Genomic DNA, 16,526 nt, shown 5'->3' with positions numbered 1-16,526 from the left:
GATGCAACCAGTCACTAGCCCGTAGCTGGATCTGCCATGAAAGACTTGGGAAAAGGTAAAGAAAGAGTTGCTTGGTCAGGTCCCATGGATAAAAAGAGGAGGCAAAAAACCAACCAAACAAAAAAACAACAACAGAGGAGGGGGAGATTATGAAAAAGAAAAAAGAAAAGAAAAGAAAAGATTGCTAAAGAACATGGATAGAAACCCGGAGAATAAAAGGACAGCACTAACATGGTTGCTAAGGGAGGGCCCTAGGGCCAAACAGATACCAGTTTCAAAACTCATGCGTCACTTACTAGCTGTCTTAATTTACTGCTTGTAAACAAGCATGGAAGTGCCACCTTCAGATGACTGTGATGCTCCAGAAACATATTACAGGGAAGCCCCTAGCACACAGTCCAGCAGGAGGAGACGCTCGTTACTTGTGGTTATCTCCTAAGAGTAAGAGATGAATGCAGGAACACAGGAGAGGAAGAAAGTAGAACACTGCTTTACCTAGATCCCGACGCTCCTCAGTAGCAAGCAGCGAGTATTCACTCGGTAGCAGCAGCAGCACTAAGGGAAATTAAAAGAGAGGATCACACACACACACACACACACACACACACACACACACACACAGACGGCTTTTGAGACATGGGAATGTTTACTTAATTTCCTCTGTGTTGTAATGTTCTCTGATAAAGCCCCTTAGTAAATGTATGTTGAATTGGGCTGGCCCTAGTGGAGAACCTTCAACATACACGAGAGAGAAAAAAATCACTTAGAACCAAATACTGAAAGTCAAACAAATACATGTCTAATATCGCTGGGGCTTGACTTCACCTGGCGGAGTGTGGCGCGCTACCTTACGCCCAGTATGGGCTCGCTGGGCCTGGCGGGGCCAACTGGGACTAGAGTGTCCCGTCCTTACTTACAGCCCAAGGACTGGGATGAGGTGNAACTGCGCTGCGGAGGAGTGTGCAACTGCGCTGCGGAGGAGTGTGCAAATCTGAAAAACAAAGAGAGACCAAGTGGAAAGCCCCGGGGACCAAGAAGGGAGAGATGGGATTCTAACTTGGCGGTGACGCCTGGTACCCGTTATTAATAAATAATCGGACTCTCACATTTACAAGGCGCTTTGCTGGTAATCACAGTAAGTCGTTTGTATAAGGCACCCTGCTATTGGTAGCAACAAAGAGCGCGACGCCTACATTATCTCCTCTAATCTCAACATCCGCTAAGTGGGTCTTGTCATCAGCATTCGGACAAGGAAACTGTGGCTCCGGGGTGGAAGGTACTCCGGTCACAACGCAGACCTCTGGCAGCGCGCGGAGCGGCGGCCGAGACCTCAAAGCCTCCTTCTCCGCAGGGGGAGGACCGCAGGGCCGGGCTCGCAGGCGGCTGGGCGCGCAGGTGGCGGCGCACCGCGAGGGGGCGGGCTCAGCTGGCGGGTCCCGCCTGGCACCCCGGGAGTCCCNNCGCGCCCCCTGTCCTCGCCGGGACTGGGGGCCCCGCCGCCGTCATGCTGCCCGCCATCTACACGGTCCTGGCGGGGCTGCTGCTCCTGCCGCTGCTGGTGAACCTGTGCTGCCCCTACTTCTTCCAGGACGTAAGCTACTTCCTGCGGCTGGTCGGCGTGGCCCGGCAAGCGCGCAGCTACGGGCAGCGGCGGCCGGTGCGCACCATCCTACACAAGTTTCTGGAAAAAGCGCGCCAGATCCCGCACAAGCCTTTACTGCTTTTCCGCGACGAGACTCTCACCTACGCGCAGGTGGACCGGCGCAGCAACCAAGTGGCGCGGACGCTGCACGACCACATCGGCCTGCGCCAGGGAGACTGCGTGGCGATCTTAATGGGCAACGAACCAGCGTACGTGTGGCTGTGGCTGGGGCTGGCCAAGCTGGGCTGTGCCATGGCGTGCCTCAACTACAACATCCGAGCGAAGTCCCTGTTACACTGCTTCCAGTGTTGCGGCGCGAAGGTGCTACTGGCCTCGCCAGGTGAGCCCGGGGACCGCCCGCCCTTGACACACCAGCCGCTGTATGGTAAAGGGGTTGGAAAGGGAACCTAAGGTCCGAACTGGAAGTGTAGCGGGAGGGGATGGCAACCCTTCCTCAAGATGCTAATGGTCATTAAAACAGCCTGTTGAAGCTCTGCCAGGCACTATGTTAAGCACCGGACGGTACATACAGTGTTGCCTTTAATCCTCACAACAGATAGGGTTTACTGTCGGGCGTTGCAGATGAGACCACCGAGGACTGTGAGGCGAAGCCTTCTGTCCCAGGTCGCAGAGCGGAGAGGAAAGGAATTAACCAGATTTGTCTATCTTCAGAGTCCAGGTTCTTAACCAGTACTGATAATATTTGCATTAAAATGCAGTCTTGAGTGTGAACTCCAGAGGCTCACATCCGCTGTTTGGCTAGTGATCCTGAGAAAGTCATTTTCCCTTCCTGGCCCTCGGTTTCCTCCTCTGATAGAAGGTCTTCATGGCTGCTTGGGCTCTCAAATCTAGCCCCTCTAGATTCTCACTGCAAAGAAGATTACCCCACCTGCTCCTCAAGAAGACTCTGGGGATCTCCTGCAGTGCCCTTGTCAGCCCCCATTACATCTATAGCCAAAGTGACCATTGGCTCTGTAGTTCCCTTCCAACGCACTTCAGAAAGACCTGAAATGGTAACTCCATGCCCCAGTGTTGACCAGGCCAGGAAGAAACAACCTGTTCCCCACAGGACAGTTGGTTTTCCTTTCCTAGAAAGCTTGTCGCTGCAGTTGAGTAAGGGCTAGGAATTGCTTCTTACTCAGTCAGGGGAGGACCAACCAGCTGTGAGCTGAAAGACATGGAGGGAGCCAGGACACCTCACCTTTCTGTAATGCCTCTGCATGCCAACCCCTATGCCGGGTGCTTTTATTACCCTAAGACATAACATGTAATTACCTCCTGTTAGTTGAAAAAACTGAAGCTTAAAATTCAAGCCCAGATCCATCCAACTTCGAAGCCCATGAATTTCCCTGCATCGTTCTACCTTCCTTTACGTGGATGTAGTGTTAGAGCTGGAACGGATTAAGCATCCTCTGCTCTCCCCCCCTCCCCCCGTGCTCAGTTTCATAACTGAGGAAACGGAGGCAAACCAGGTAGCTTGCGTAGTGTCACAGAAAGATGAGATGTCCGTTCACTCGTGGGAAAGCAAGAAACGTACACATCTGTTTCACGTGGCATAAAGTAATCCAAAAACTGAAGGCCTTGTATAAAAGTTTAAAATTCAGGGGGGACAATTTAAAAGCTGCCCACTTATATAAAGGGGATGATCCTTTCAAGAAAATTCCCAACAATTTCTAGCTGCCTAAGAAATGAGAAACTTAACCTCTTAGTAACTGGAAGACTCTCTTAAACCTATTACTTTACTTTTTGGTTCCTAAGAAAGTTCGTATCACAGTGATCTTTTTTACCAATTCAGGAAGGATTTCAGTACTACTTACCTGCATAGTACCTCTGGCTCCCTGGGAGGGAGGTCAGGGACTGCAGAGATTAGGTCTGTAATCAAGTCAGAAGTACAACCAAGCAGGTATCTCCTTCCCCAACCCCAGGCAACAGTCCTCTGCCATTGAGCATTACATTTCGGTCAGTGTATGTGGAGAGTATAATGTGATTCTGACACTCAGATCCAATTTGAACCAGATTTTCCAGTGTACCTAACAGCACTCTGGAAGTAAACTGACCTTTGAGAGAGGCCACGCATTTGGAAAACATTCCGTTTTTCCAAATCCCTGAGAAACATTGCACACCATGCAGAATTCTACTCTGACCTAAAAAGGAGGGAACATGGAGTCCAAAGTTGAATGTTTAGTGGAGATGTCCATACATAAGTGTGCTGAATGGACTGATCCTTAGGATTCTCTGAAGTTGGAAGGAATCTGAGAGAAATTCAAGTCCTATAATCCTCCGAGTTTAATAAGTATGATATCTTTCAATAAAAACATTTAGAAAAGAAACTTTAATGTGCATAAGAATCACCTGGGAAGCTTATTTTAAAAAGCAAATTCCTGAGCCCTGTCCCTCAAAAGCAGTGAAATCAGTGGGATTCTGGTGGGACCTAGGAATGTGAATTTTCTTAATTTTTATTTTATCTGAGAGAGAGAGCACACGCATGCACGAGTTGGGGAGGGGATAGAGGGAGGAAGAGAGAGACAAAAGGAGAAAAGAGAAAGAAAGAGAATCTTTTTTTTAAAATAGTTTATTGTCAAGTTGGTTTCCATATAACACCCAGTGCTCATCCCCACAAGTGCCCTTCTCCATGCCCATCTCCCCCCTTCCTCTCCCCATCTGCCCTCAGTTTGTTCTCGGCATTCAAGAGTCTCTCATGGTTTGCCTCCCTCCCGAGAGAGAGAGAATCTTAAGCAGACTTCATGACCAGTGCAGAGCCTGACTCAAGGCTTGATCCCATGACTCCGAGATGCTGACCGGAGCCAAAATCAAGAGTCAGAGGTTCAACCGACTGAGCCACTCAGGCACCACAGGAATGTGAATTTTTGTAGCAAGTTCCATCCTACCCCTAGATGATTTTAAAGCAAACGGTCTGAGGATTAGGCTGTGAGAAACAGTCTAGTTTCCACTTGTTTTATATAGTTGAACAAACAAAGACCCAGAAGGGGGGATACCAATTGTCCAGAGTCACATGGCTAGTTGGCAACAGAGAGCTGAGGACAGAACCCACATGCTTTTTGTTTTTTGTGGGGGGCGGGTTTTTTTTCCCCTACTTCCAGGGCACTTACTCTATTACACCATTGGAACATGGTTCGTAAAAGTGAGACATTTTAGAAGTATTAGAGTGGCAACAATTCAACAGTTTGATTCTGTACTTTGAAGTTCAGCCTCAGGGCTTGTGGGCTAATAAGAGCTCTTGAATTCCAACTAGCTGTCAAATTCTGGAGTCTAGGTAAAAGACCAGCAGCACAGTGACATTTATCATTGATCCAGTTGTCACGAATTTTGGTGACTCTATGTAAAGCTTAACAGGGCTTAAAGCTCTCAGGATTATTACCCAATTATTAGTACCCAATTATTGCTTCAGGATTTACTGTTCTCCCAGAGAATATGATATTCTCTCTATTGTACATTTCAGGATCCTTCTCCATAAAAGGGTATGATGTAAATAATGACATGGAAAAACTACTTTCAGCTATTTGATTCGGGAGGGATGTCTTTGATAAAAACCAGCTTTGGGGGCTGGTAGTTTTTCAAGCAACTCCCAAGCACAGAATATGGGTAAAACAGGAAAGCGAGCTTAATGTTTAATCTCATACAACATAGGGATTTTATAAAAACAGGCAGGAAAACCTCCAAAATAGTAAATTTGCTTTGCTGCCATTTATGCTAGCATTAAGATTGTGGCTAAATTAACTCTTCCCCTGGAAGGATATCCCAGGCCTCCTTCATCAGCACCCTGACCAAGACTCAACATAACCATTCAAGGTTCCTGTATGTACTACCCTTTCACAGGCTTTAATAACAGTTAAAGATGCTCTCTATTGCAAACCTGAGATCCAGAGAAGTTAAAAAATGTTTCAGATTACTCTTGGCTTGGTTTTGCAAGATTGTGAAACATAAATATTGGACCTCCCTTGAACAATGTGATGAAGGAACATGCTTCCAATAACTTTCAAAAGTAGGACATCATTGCGATGACAGAGCTCCTCATTATAAAACTGGTGTCAGAACCAAGGAGAACTCTTGTCATGCAAACTTTTGAGGTTAGGTTCAGAAAAGCAGATGATACAAAAACTGTCAGGGAACATGTAGAGAGTCCCCACGAGGTACATGCTAGTTGCCACAATAGGACAGGGAAAAAATAAGATGAATTAGTTCAAGGATGTTACAATCCGGTAACAGAACTAAGCCACATACACAAATGTCTGTGAATGTGGTATCCAGGAGCATGTGATCAGTATGCTGAAAGAACTACAGAGTTGGGGAAGGGGGGAAGGCGGGGGATGAGCAGAGGGTGAAAGTTCCTGGAGGCATTGACACTGAGCTGGGTTATTGCAGTTGGGGAGAGGGCATTCCAGGCAAGAGGAGCCCAGAGGCCATTTTCATCAGGTTCATAACACAGATGCTTTATTAGAGTTTTGCTATGTAAGGACAGCAGCAAGATGATCTAAATAGTGGTAGTGTTTAAAAGCTGTTTACTGAAGGGACTCTACTATAGAGAAAATAAGGACTCAGGGAATTCAAAGAATGGCCAACAGCAGAGGCCTCACTTCCATGAAGAAGGATAATTTTCCAGTGCCAACTTTAGTCAAGGATCAAGGCATAGAGATAATCTTATCTCCACTCCTCTCCTCTCTCTGGGATGTACAAGGAAAAACTTAGACGAGTTGCTTCAGTGCACCTTGATTATCTCGAAGGCTTAGAATTCTCTCATATATCTTTGAAGAATGCCCTAACAATACCTAGCACATAGTAGTCACTCAATAAATGTTTGTCAAATTAATGAGTTCCATTATTCCGGTTGGTTGTAACAAGCTTTCTTCTCTGAAGTGTAAGAACCATTGGGTTAGGCATGAGGGCATGAAAAATGATGTAAAAAAGTTAAATATATCCTGATTTGAGAAAATCCATTTAGATCCAATCTCCCAAGGCCCAGCCTCACCCTACAAGATTTGTTTACCTCCCAGTTCACCTTTGGCAGTTGGCTGTTGGAGAGAGGTGCTCTCCCGGGGTCTCATTGCCAGAAAGGAAGCCGGTCATGAGCATAGGATGGTCTGGGACCATAGTAGGGAGGGTCTGTGCATAGGATAGTGGAGGACAAAATCCTAGATGTCAAATGGTAATGTACTCAAAGGCTGGGATCCCAAGCAGCCCAAGGTCTGAATAGAAAGCTAGCTTTAAAAGGTTCTCTAAAATTTTTCTTCTTACCCTGCTCATAATGAAAGGTTGCAAAGCAGGTGGTTGTACATCTTTGTTCAAAATAAACTAGCATTTTGCTAGCATATTCGAGAAGACTGACAGTTCTTTTTCCTTAGAAACAAGAAGGGAATAAAGAGGTGAAAACAAAACAAACTTTAATCAGGTGTTAATGTTATTGAGTCTAAAGAAGGATAGAGTTCAGATTATTCTGCACATTGAGTGTAAGTGGCCAGTATTCTAAAAAGATCTTCCCACAGCCTCTGAGAAAAATAGGGAAGTAGATAGCTGGTAGATAGGTGAAATGGCTGCTTGTGGATATCAAATGATAACAATTATGTAAGTCCTAGTAATACTAGGTAACTTCATGAGGGTGTTATGCTGAGCGAAATAAGTCAGGCAGAGAAGGACAAATATCATATGTTTGCACGTATAGGTGGATTAGGAGGAACTTAATGGAGGACCATGGGGGAGGAGAAGGGGAAAATAGTTGGGGAGAGGGAGGGAGGCAAACCATGAGAGACTCTTAAATACTGAGAACAAACTGAGGGCCGATGGGGAAGGGGGAGAGGGGAAGGAGGATGATGGGCATGGAGGGGGGCACTTGTGGGATGAGCATTGGGTGTTATATGGAAACCAACTTGACAATAAACTATTTTAAAAAAGAAGAAGAAGAAGTTATGTAAGTACACAAAGGTAATATGAGGATGTATTTCCCTGTTAAAGATTTACTTTTTCCTGGTGAGACTTAACCTTGGTTTAACATCTTTCTGACCTCAGGGTGATTTGTTTTGTGGGGGTAGGGGAAGAAGTGAATATATGCCTCTATCTGAAGGATATCGGAACACATAGCGTGTCGATGTACAGACCAGACAATGGGTTTTTAAATGCGATAATTCCAAACTGCCAATGCTAAATATGCAAAATCACAGTTACAAACGGCATTTGACAAGTTGTTTTCAGACTGTCTCCAAGGGCTATTAAGAACCAGTTTGTGTTGTTTCAGTGCCTTTTTGAATGAAGAAAAAGTAAACCGTCAATCCTGACTTGCCCGTCTACCAGCCATGTCACAATCATCCTGGAACTTTGATCAAAACATATTTCCTGTCATGGCCTCTTTTCAGATCCCACTTTATTGATAAGCATTTCTGGGGTGTTTGATTTAACGCAGTCGGATACCCATTCCATGAGGCAGTGGAGTAGCAGGACAAGCCACCAGGTTAAATGCCTTTCCTAGCAGAAAGCTGCAGGGTTAGCCAGGGGCATCTTGCCACCTTGAAATGAAGATTGGGTCAGCTTGCCACCTACCCTCTCCCCACTGCTTTCTAAGAATGGACCCAAGTATTCATAAATTTCTCTTCTTTTATTAAAAAAAAGAGAGAAACTTCATATGCTACCTTGATTTCTTTTTTTTTTTTAACAAGATAGATTTTAAGGAAGGGAGGGGAAATGTGGTAATCATTCAATTTTCCATCACTCAAGTATGCACTTCTTTTTCTGAAGTTCTATTTCAACCCATGGCTTAAAATCAGACCAATGAGAAACCAACAGATCTCTGTGCCACTGAGATAACTTTCTGTGGATACTGTTTTTCACACCCAAGCTTTTATTTATTTATTTATTTATTTCTAAGAGAGAGAGAGAGAGAGACAGCATGAGCAGGGGAGGGTCAGAGAGAGAGGGAGTCACAGACTGAAACAGGCTTCAGGCTCTGAGCTGGCAGTCAGCACAGAGCCCGACGCGGGGCTCGAACCCACGAACCGCGAGATCATGACCTAAGCGAAAGTCAGACGCTCAACCGACTAAGCCACCCAGGCGCCCCACACCCAAGCTTTTAGTAAAGCTCAAGATTATGCTTTTCAAAGAAGATGAACAAGAGATTGTCAATATGACTCTTCAAAGGCAGATTCCACATGCTTTATTTAACAAGCACTGAACAGAAGGTCAAACAGACAGCATCTTCTAAAAAGTAAAGCAGTCTTTCAAAACTTAAACCTGAATGGCTGATATAAGGAAACAGGAATCCTATAAATCCAGTATATTTCTGTTCATTTTGTATGTATCCTTTCATACATAGACTCACTGAACCTCTGTCCCCATTTGTAGAAATTGGGTTACTGTATCAGTATCACAGTATTCTTGTAAAAATTATGTGACACAAATTGTGTAAAGCTGCTATACAAATTGTTCTATACAAATGAAAAATTCAAGGGCTTTGCTATCAGTAAGGATGCAGTGTAGAGTGGATGCTGTGATAGACTACCCAGATCCCCTCTGCAGGACTGAAATGCTCATTCCTCAGCTTCTGGGAGCATTGGCAGCTGAAGTTCTCAGCTGAGACCTCTCCCAAGACTTGCCCTTGCTTAAAACGGTCAAGTCTTGCCCAAGGTCAAGCACTATCCTCCCCCCCAACCCCAGCCCCCACCACTTACATCCAGTGACGGGTTCATGGGCAAGGGTGAAGGTATACCCCACTTCCCTTAGTTTGGGACAGTCCTGGAGTGCCATCCCAGACCCGGAGTCCCCATAGAATCAGAGGATCCGTTGAGTGAGTTCCCTATGTGACTGCATCACTGTTCAACCTCGCCCTCTATCCAGTCCGCTTCTCTTACAACCTCACAGATGAGAAGAACTGTAAATCTGAAAACCTAGAGTTCCCAGGAACTCAACCTGTGCCAAGTAGAATTATTTGAGCTTTTGTGTCCTGGTTGAATGCCACTTTTAAGTAAGTAGTCTTTACAGTAGAAATTAACACCCACACACTGCACAAAAATCTGTGAAGAAGAAAACATGTGTATCCAATTGTATTCATAAAAAGCTTAAGGAAAGACACCAAATACCAAATAGATAGTTAATAACTGATATTCACTTCCAGAATTTCCTTTCAAATTTCAGTTTTTATAGCAGCATCTCTAGTTTAGGGGAAGAAGGGCGGCTACAATTGGACATATTAGGTATGTCCCAATGTGGTTGGTGAGTCACTGGAACCTCAGGTCAATGCCCAAATGCTAATTATATGTCAGCAGTCCAGAGGACATGTGGGGAAATTGTGTTGGGCAAGGGCAATGGCCTTTCCTTTGGCTGAGATGACTTCTACAAAAGGTATCACAAACTAAATAGCTAGGTAGAAACATGAAAATGTAATAGAAGATGCATGAATTGCTTGAACTGTGATCAAGCATGACACCTGCGTAATTACATTTTCTTTTTCCTTTTTAAAAAAATGGAATGTAAATTTCATGCTGAAAAATTTATCATGGTCTTCCATGCAGACCATTTGCCTAGGTTACACCAGGGACTTGGACCCTACCCACATCCCAGCCTCTTCTCCCAACTTTCTTCCTTCCCATTCTACACTCCAGTCAGCTTTAGCCTCTTTTAGTTACTTTGGCACCATGCTGTTTGCCCCTGGGCCTTTACCTAAGCTGTCCCCTCTGCTAGAGACAGGCACAGCCAATCTCAGTGGATCTTCAACTTGTTGCCAACTTCTGTTCATCTTTCAGGTCTCCATTTAGATGATCCTGCCTCTGGGCTGGCTTTGTGTTCCTCCCCAAACACCATATCACCTTTTGTGACACCTAGGATACCTTATTTTAATGGATGATCTCCTCCCCCATTAGGCTCTATAGGAACAGGGACAGTATCTGTTTTGCTCACTGTTATATCCAGTGCTTAGAACCATGCCTGGTACATAGGGAGTACCCTTTAGATGTTGAATAAATGCTGGGAAAGAGGGAAGCAGAGGCACTAAAGACTAACCCAGGTAACTTATGACACAGTATTTAAATATATAGCCTCAGAGGAGGGAAGGAGGGTGGGGTGAGAGCGAGGAGATTTCTTAATTCTTGAAACAGCAATTGTTGTTGTCATCTTTATTTGTCTGAGCCCTGTGTGCAGCGCATATTTGTTTCATAATAATTATTTCATTGTGCATTATATTTTATTAGAGATGTATCCATTCATAGTATTGTAAGATCTGAATTCTTTAGAATCAACAGCTTTAGTTTATTCCTTTGTCTCTTCCACACAAACATAATCCTTTGTGCACATTTTTCCAGTTGTAAGCACTTGCTGAGCACACAACAACCACTATTGTTGGCCATGTGAAGATGATTAAGTTATGATTCTTAATCCCAATGTTTTCACTAATAGAGGTGAAAAAGAACAAGCAAGTTGCACTATGTACTAACTACTCTGACAGAAGGCTATGCAGGCCCCTGTGGAAGCACCTCACTTTGTAGAGGGAGGGAAGACAACAGAGAGAAGTGTCACCAAGGCTGAGCCTTGAAGGATGAGCTGGAGTTTTCCGGGTGAACAGGATGTAGGAGGGCACTCAAAGCAGGTAAAAACCATTTGGACAAAGGCCATGATATGTGAGAATATGGGTACATTCAGTTCACATAGATCAGTGTGGTTAGAGGGAAGGGGACAAGAGATGGTACTAAGACATGACATCAGAAAAGTCCCCAGGGGTTAGACTGTGAATGAGCTCAGGACCTCACATGCTGCATAAGAAGAGTGGACCAACCACAAGGGATGAGCAGCCATTGAAAGATTTTGAACAGGGCAGTAACAAGAAGCCGAAGTGTAGCTGATAAATTGGAAGCAAGGAAAGGTTAGAGATAAGGAGATTTGTCAGAAGGCTATTGGGGTGATCAAAGTAGGAAATAATGAAGATCTGGACCAAGGCAGTGGCAAGGGATGGGATGTTTTTTTAACAGTAATATTTTTGGTTAATATTTTGAAGTGCTGAAGAAACCTGTTAAAACAGAAGAGTAGAAAAGGAGAAGGGAAGTTCAACGGGCAAAAAGGGAGAGAAGCTGATCTGATGGAGGTTAAAAAAATATTTACAATATATTTGAGGCAAATAGTTTATTGAAGAATGGTGGCCATGGGCACCTGGGTGGCTTAGTCGGTTGAGCGTCTGACTCTTGATTTCAGTTCAGGTCATGATCTCACAATCCTGAGATTGAGCCTGCTCTGTGCTCATTGTGGAGCCTGCTTGAGATTCTCTCTTCTCTCTGCCCCTCCCTGACTTGAGCGCTTACATGTGTACTGTCTCTCTCTCAAAATAAAATAATAATCATAATAGTAAATAATAATAATAAACAACAAAAGAATGATAGCCAATAGAAACTCCAGGAGAAAACTCAGGAATTATTATAGTGTATTACTTCTGTGGTGCATAATATTTACATAGTCATAATCTTGTTGATCCTGATTACTGATGTTCATCTTCTAGAGCCAACCCATAAGCAAAGCTGGGAAGATGGAATTGTAGCCCCAGAATAGACACACATACTATTAACCTAGACAACATAAAGTGGAGATAGTAACTGTCGGGAGTAGACAAGGTTAAAACAGGGATGGGGATCAAAATTGATAGGTCCCGAGGTAGCAGGAAAAACACACTGTTTGGTGACAGAGAGATGACTGTTACAAGAAACATGTTTAAAACAATGATTGTGTCTCTAGGCAGCAGGTGTAGTTGTTAAGAGGGATGGGGTAAGGGACTATTGATCTTCATTATAAACTCGTTTGTACTCTTTGATTTATGTTTACCAGGTGCATGAGTCCTCTGGTTAAAATGTTTTGAAATTTTTTTAAATGCATCTTCCCAGATGATATTTTTTGTTTTGATGGAGATATCATAGACAAACATATGAAAAACAAAGCATATGGGATGAATTCGGGATAGCCTCCCCAAGGTAATTCCCTGGGGTATTGGGTCACCTTGCTATTAAGTATATTCACCTCAGTTATCACAAGTTCAAGACAAGTAAGCTTAAAGGCCATCTCATCTTATGATTTAAGGGCACATAAATCAAGTTGAAAACACAAAGGTTTTTTTGGCATTGACTTACAGTAAAAAATATATTTGTCTGTGACCCAGTACCCAGACACCCACATAACTGAAATCAATTTTTAAAAAAATAATACTTTCCTCTTACTCTGTGTGAAACACTCTGAAAATTTTTATTTGCTTCTATTTTAACTTTTTAAATGCTGGTCACTATATATGATTTTAAAAACCCACTATTATACTATGCCCTATGGTTTGAAAAACATGCTAAAAAGTCNCATGGAGGAGGACACTTATGGGGATGAGCACTGAGTGTTATGTGGAAACCAGTTTGACAATAAACTATTTGTGGGAAAAAAAAAAAAAAGTCCTGTTTTTTCCTCAGACCAGAGAATGTGCTTATGAAATTTGGAGCTTATTTCCCAGATCAGCCAAACCTTTCTCAGGGAACTATTTGTTACTGATGTGTTAAAAAAAATGTATATATTTGTTATATAAAGTTTATTTCAATCATCTTAGTTAGTATGGCTGCCTTGTTTTCATTCCTCATCTCGTACCTTAAAATTTTCTTTTCTTTTCCTTTTCATCACTAGGGGACACATGTATTAGGAATAACTTCATTTCTGAAGTATTTTGAGATGTATACCAGACATGCATATAAGTTATGCACTTATATATCTTGGTTTTTATCCCATGTCTAGTTGTTTGTACAGATTTCAACCAACTATTTGCTGCCTATGAAACCATTAAAATCCAGCCTTCCCTCAAACTTTGGAATCTTGTGATATTTTCAAGTATAGCAAATTTCGTGTTTAAAATTATGTAACTACAAACTCCACTTGTCATGTTTACGCAGTTCAGCAAGAACATAATTACTGTGAAGCTTATTATACTAATAGAACTTTACTGGACTAATTTAATGGGTTTGGATTTTTTTCCCTATTAAGAACTACAAGAAGCTATTGAAGAGGTGCTGCCAAGCCTGAAAAAAGATAATGTGTCCATCTATTATGTGAGCAGAACTTCTAACACGGATGGGGTCGACTCTTTACTGGACAAAGTGGATGAAGTGTCAACAGAACCTATTCCAGAGTCATGGAGGTCTGAAGTCACTTTTTCCACTCCTGCCTTATACATTTATACTTCTGGAACCACAGGTAAAAATTAAGAGAGCATTCTCAAAGAAATAGACCTATCCTTAAGGAGTTAAAAGTTGGGTTAGGTTTTCAAATGTTCTTTTCCTTTGGCGAAACTTATCTGATAACTAATAGTTGAGAGGATTTAGCTCTTTGCCTGTGGGAACTGATCTTATTTCATGGCATATGATCCTATTTGGGTTTGCCCAGGCTATACATATTTCCCCCTGGTTGGTATGTAGAACAGATAAATAGGTTAAGCAAGAAATACAAAAATAATTTTGAGGATGGATGATATTTAGCACTAAATAGGTTTTTGGACATTTTTAAATGATTGTTGGATTTTTATTATATTATATTCTGAGTCCACACATAATGTATAAGTAGTTATAAATGGGACTCCAAAAAAGACATTAGGACAATAATGGGGTGTATTTTATGTAAATGTTTTGACCACTGTCTTCCCATGCAACACTGATTTGGTGCTGTGGGTGTAGGATGGCTCTAGCCCAGGGCCTAAAATACTGTATTTCATCGAATCTAGGATACCTTCAACTGTAAGCTGCACCATAATTTTATGAGCCACTAAGAGAAAACACTGCCAGTCACCAGCGTTATTGGAACACTGCTATATGGAACATACAGTATTAAAGATAGAATGTACCAGCCTCTCTCCTATGAGCTTTATGGTCTATGTTCATACAGTTCTCTCACCATCCTTAAGACAGATACTGTTCTTATTCCCATTTTACAGATCCAGAAACTGAGAGGGTAAGAACTTCTCAAGGTAGGTAGAAGTATCAGGATTCACCTGGTAGGCTCACTCCACAGTGCATAAATCTAACCTCTGTGCCACAGTACCGCACAGTTCTTCCACTTAACAGACATGTGGTGTCTGCCTACTCTAGGCTAGGGAAAACATTATGAAAAGGTAATGATATAAGCCCTGAGGGATATATTTAGAAGGAGGACAAGAAGCCAGTACCAGCATGCTGACCATTATTATTAATATTGGAAAATTGAATAGGTGAATTTTCTCTCTTTTGATTAAATTTTTAATGTAAGCAGGTAATACACACGTGTCTCCTTGTAAACCAATCAAACATTATATAGAAAGCTAAGATTTCCTTTGAGCCTTTTATCGCAACACCAGCCTACAGCCACTCCCTCCTTCACCTTAACAGGCCCTCAGCACCCAACTGCTCTCCCGGTTACCAGACCTGAAGGTCAACTTCCTTTCATACAATCACTTTCCATAAGTATTTTCTTTAAGTAAAATGAAGAAGGGAGACTGGGAGTGACATAGTAAAACCAGTGCCCAAAGCATGTCTATCCTTTTTCTATCTGCCAGCAGTTACATACTAGCATGCCAACAGAATGGTGGAATGACTTAGCTAACCAAATGCTTCCCCTACATACTGACAGTACCTTAATATATGAGACTTTTACCTCATTTCTTAATAGATTGGTGAAATTTTTTTTAATGTTTTATTTATTTCTAGGAGAGAGAAAGAGAGACAGCGTGAGCAGGGGAGGGTCAGAGAGAGAGGGAGTCACAGACTCTGAAACAGGCTCCAGGCTCTGAGCTGGCAGTCAGCACAGAGCCCGACGCGGGGCTCGAACCCACGAACCGCGAGATCATGACCTAAGCGAAAGTCGGACGCTCAACCAACTAAGCCACCCAGGCGCCCCTAGATTGGTGAAATTTAATTGTAACCTTTGGGAAATAATTGAGAAAAATTGAGTCCTTGGTTGGTGACAGGGAGTTCTAGTCTTAGTGCCAGACAAGTATAGATCTTTCACAATGCAGGTTTTAGCAGTCAAATATAAAGCCATTTTAGGGAGAAAAAGAGAATGGACTCTCCTTAATTTAATCCCACAATTCAGAATTTATATTTCATTGGAAAATAAATGGCTTGATGTTTATTTTACTTCTCTCCTTATCTTTGAGTAAAATATTTGCTAAGTTATTCCTGTAAAGATTAATTAAAAGAACTTATTTAAGCAATTGGAGAACAAAGTTTCTCACATTATTTAGCACAGAATTATATAATAATTACCAAATATTCTTATTTTTTCATTAATACATAATCTTAGAAAAATTTTGAAAATACTTCAAAGCAGCAAAGGATATATATTTCTTTTTAAAAATATATTGTAGAGCTTTTACAATCTGGACAATTCTTTTCCATAGTGAATACAACTGATTTATTGATGCTTTTTTCTATGTCTTAGTATTAGTATAGAATGGGGCATAAATACTGACACAATGCCACTGGCCCTCCCTCTGTCAGAGAAAATGAATTTTGAATTGTGTTTATAATTATGGTAGTTTGCTGGCCATACTGCTTTGCCTTATAATGAATGACTGTTACTTAGGCAATTCCGAGCAAAGGCACCATCAAATATGAAAGGATCTGAGTCTACAGAAAACTATCTTCCTGTTTATAAACCCCATTTACCCACTCAGGCCTTAACATCTAGCCCCAGCCCCTTAGTAATGGCTTTGTGCCCTCCCCCACTAAACTGACTTTCCCTGGGAAACAATATAATATTTTTAATGTTTATTCATTTTTGAGAGAGACAACAGACTGTGAGCGGGGGAGGGTCAGAGAGAGAGGGAGACACAGAATCCAAAGCAGGCTCCAGGCTCTGAGCTGTCAGCACAGAGCTCAGTGTGGGGCTCGAACTCACGAACCGCAAG

The 16,526-nt window shown here is 42.6% G+C and overlaps 1 protein-coding gene across 2 annotated transcripts in view; it reads left to right on the top strand.

Annotated features, from left to right (window-relative positions):
• The first annotated feature begins 1,504 nt into the window (after window positions 1–1,504).
• Window positions 1,505–16,526, top strand: part of SLC27A2 (solute carrier family 27 member 2) — a 42,186-nt gene continuing 27,164 nt past the window's right edge. For both annotated transcript variants that reach the window (XM_077764322.1, XM_077764321.1), the window contains exons 1-2: window positions 1,505–1,982; window positions 13,634–13,843. In XM_077764322.1, coding sequence (XP_077620448.1) covers window positions 1,505–1,982; window positions 13,634–13,843 — 688 coding nt within the window. The remainder of the gene's footprint in view (window positions 1,983–13,633; window positions 13,844–16,526) is intronic.

This window comes from Crocuta crocuta, unplaced genomic scaffold (genome assembly GCF_008692635.1).
Source record: "Crocuta crocuta isolate KB4526 unplaced genomic scaffold, BGI_CrCroc_1.0 scaffold102, whole genome shotgun sequence".
NCBI lineage: Eukaryota > Metazoa > Chordata > Mammalia > Carnivora > Hyaenidae > Crocuta > Crocuta crocuta.
Note: the sequence above shows the minus strand (reverse complement) of the source record. Positions and strands in the feature narration are given on the sequence as shown.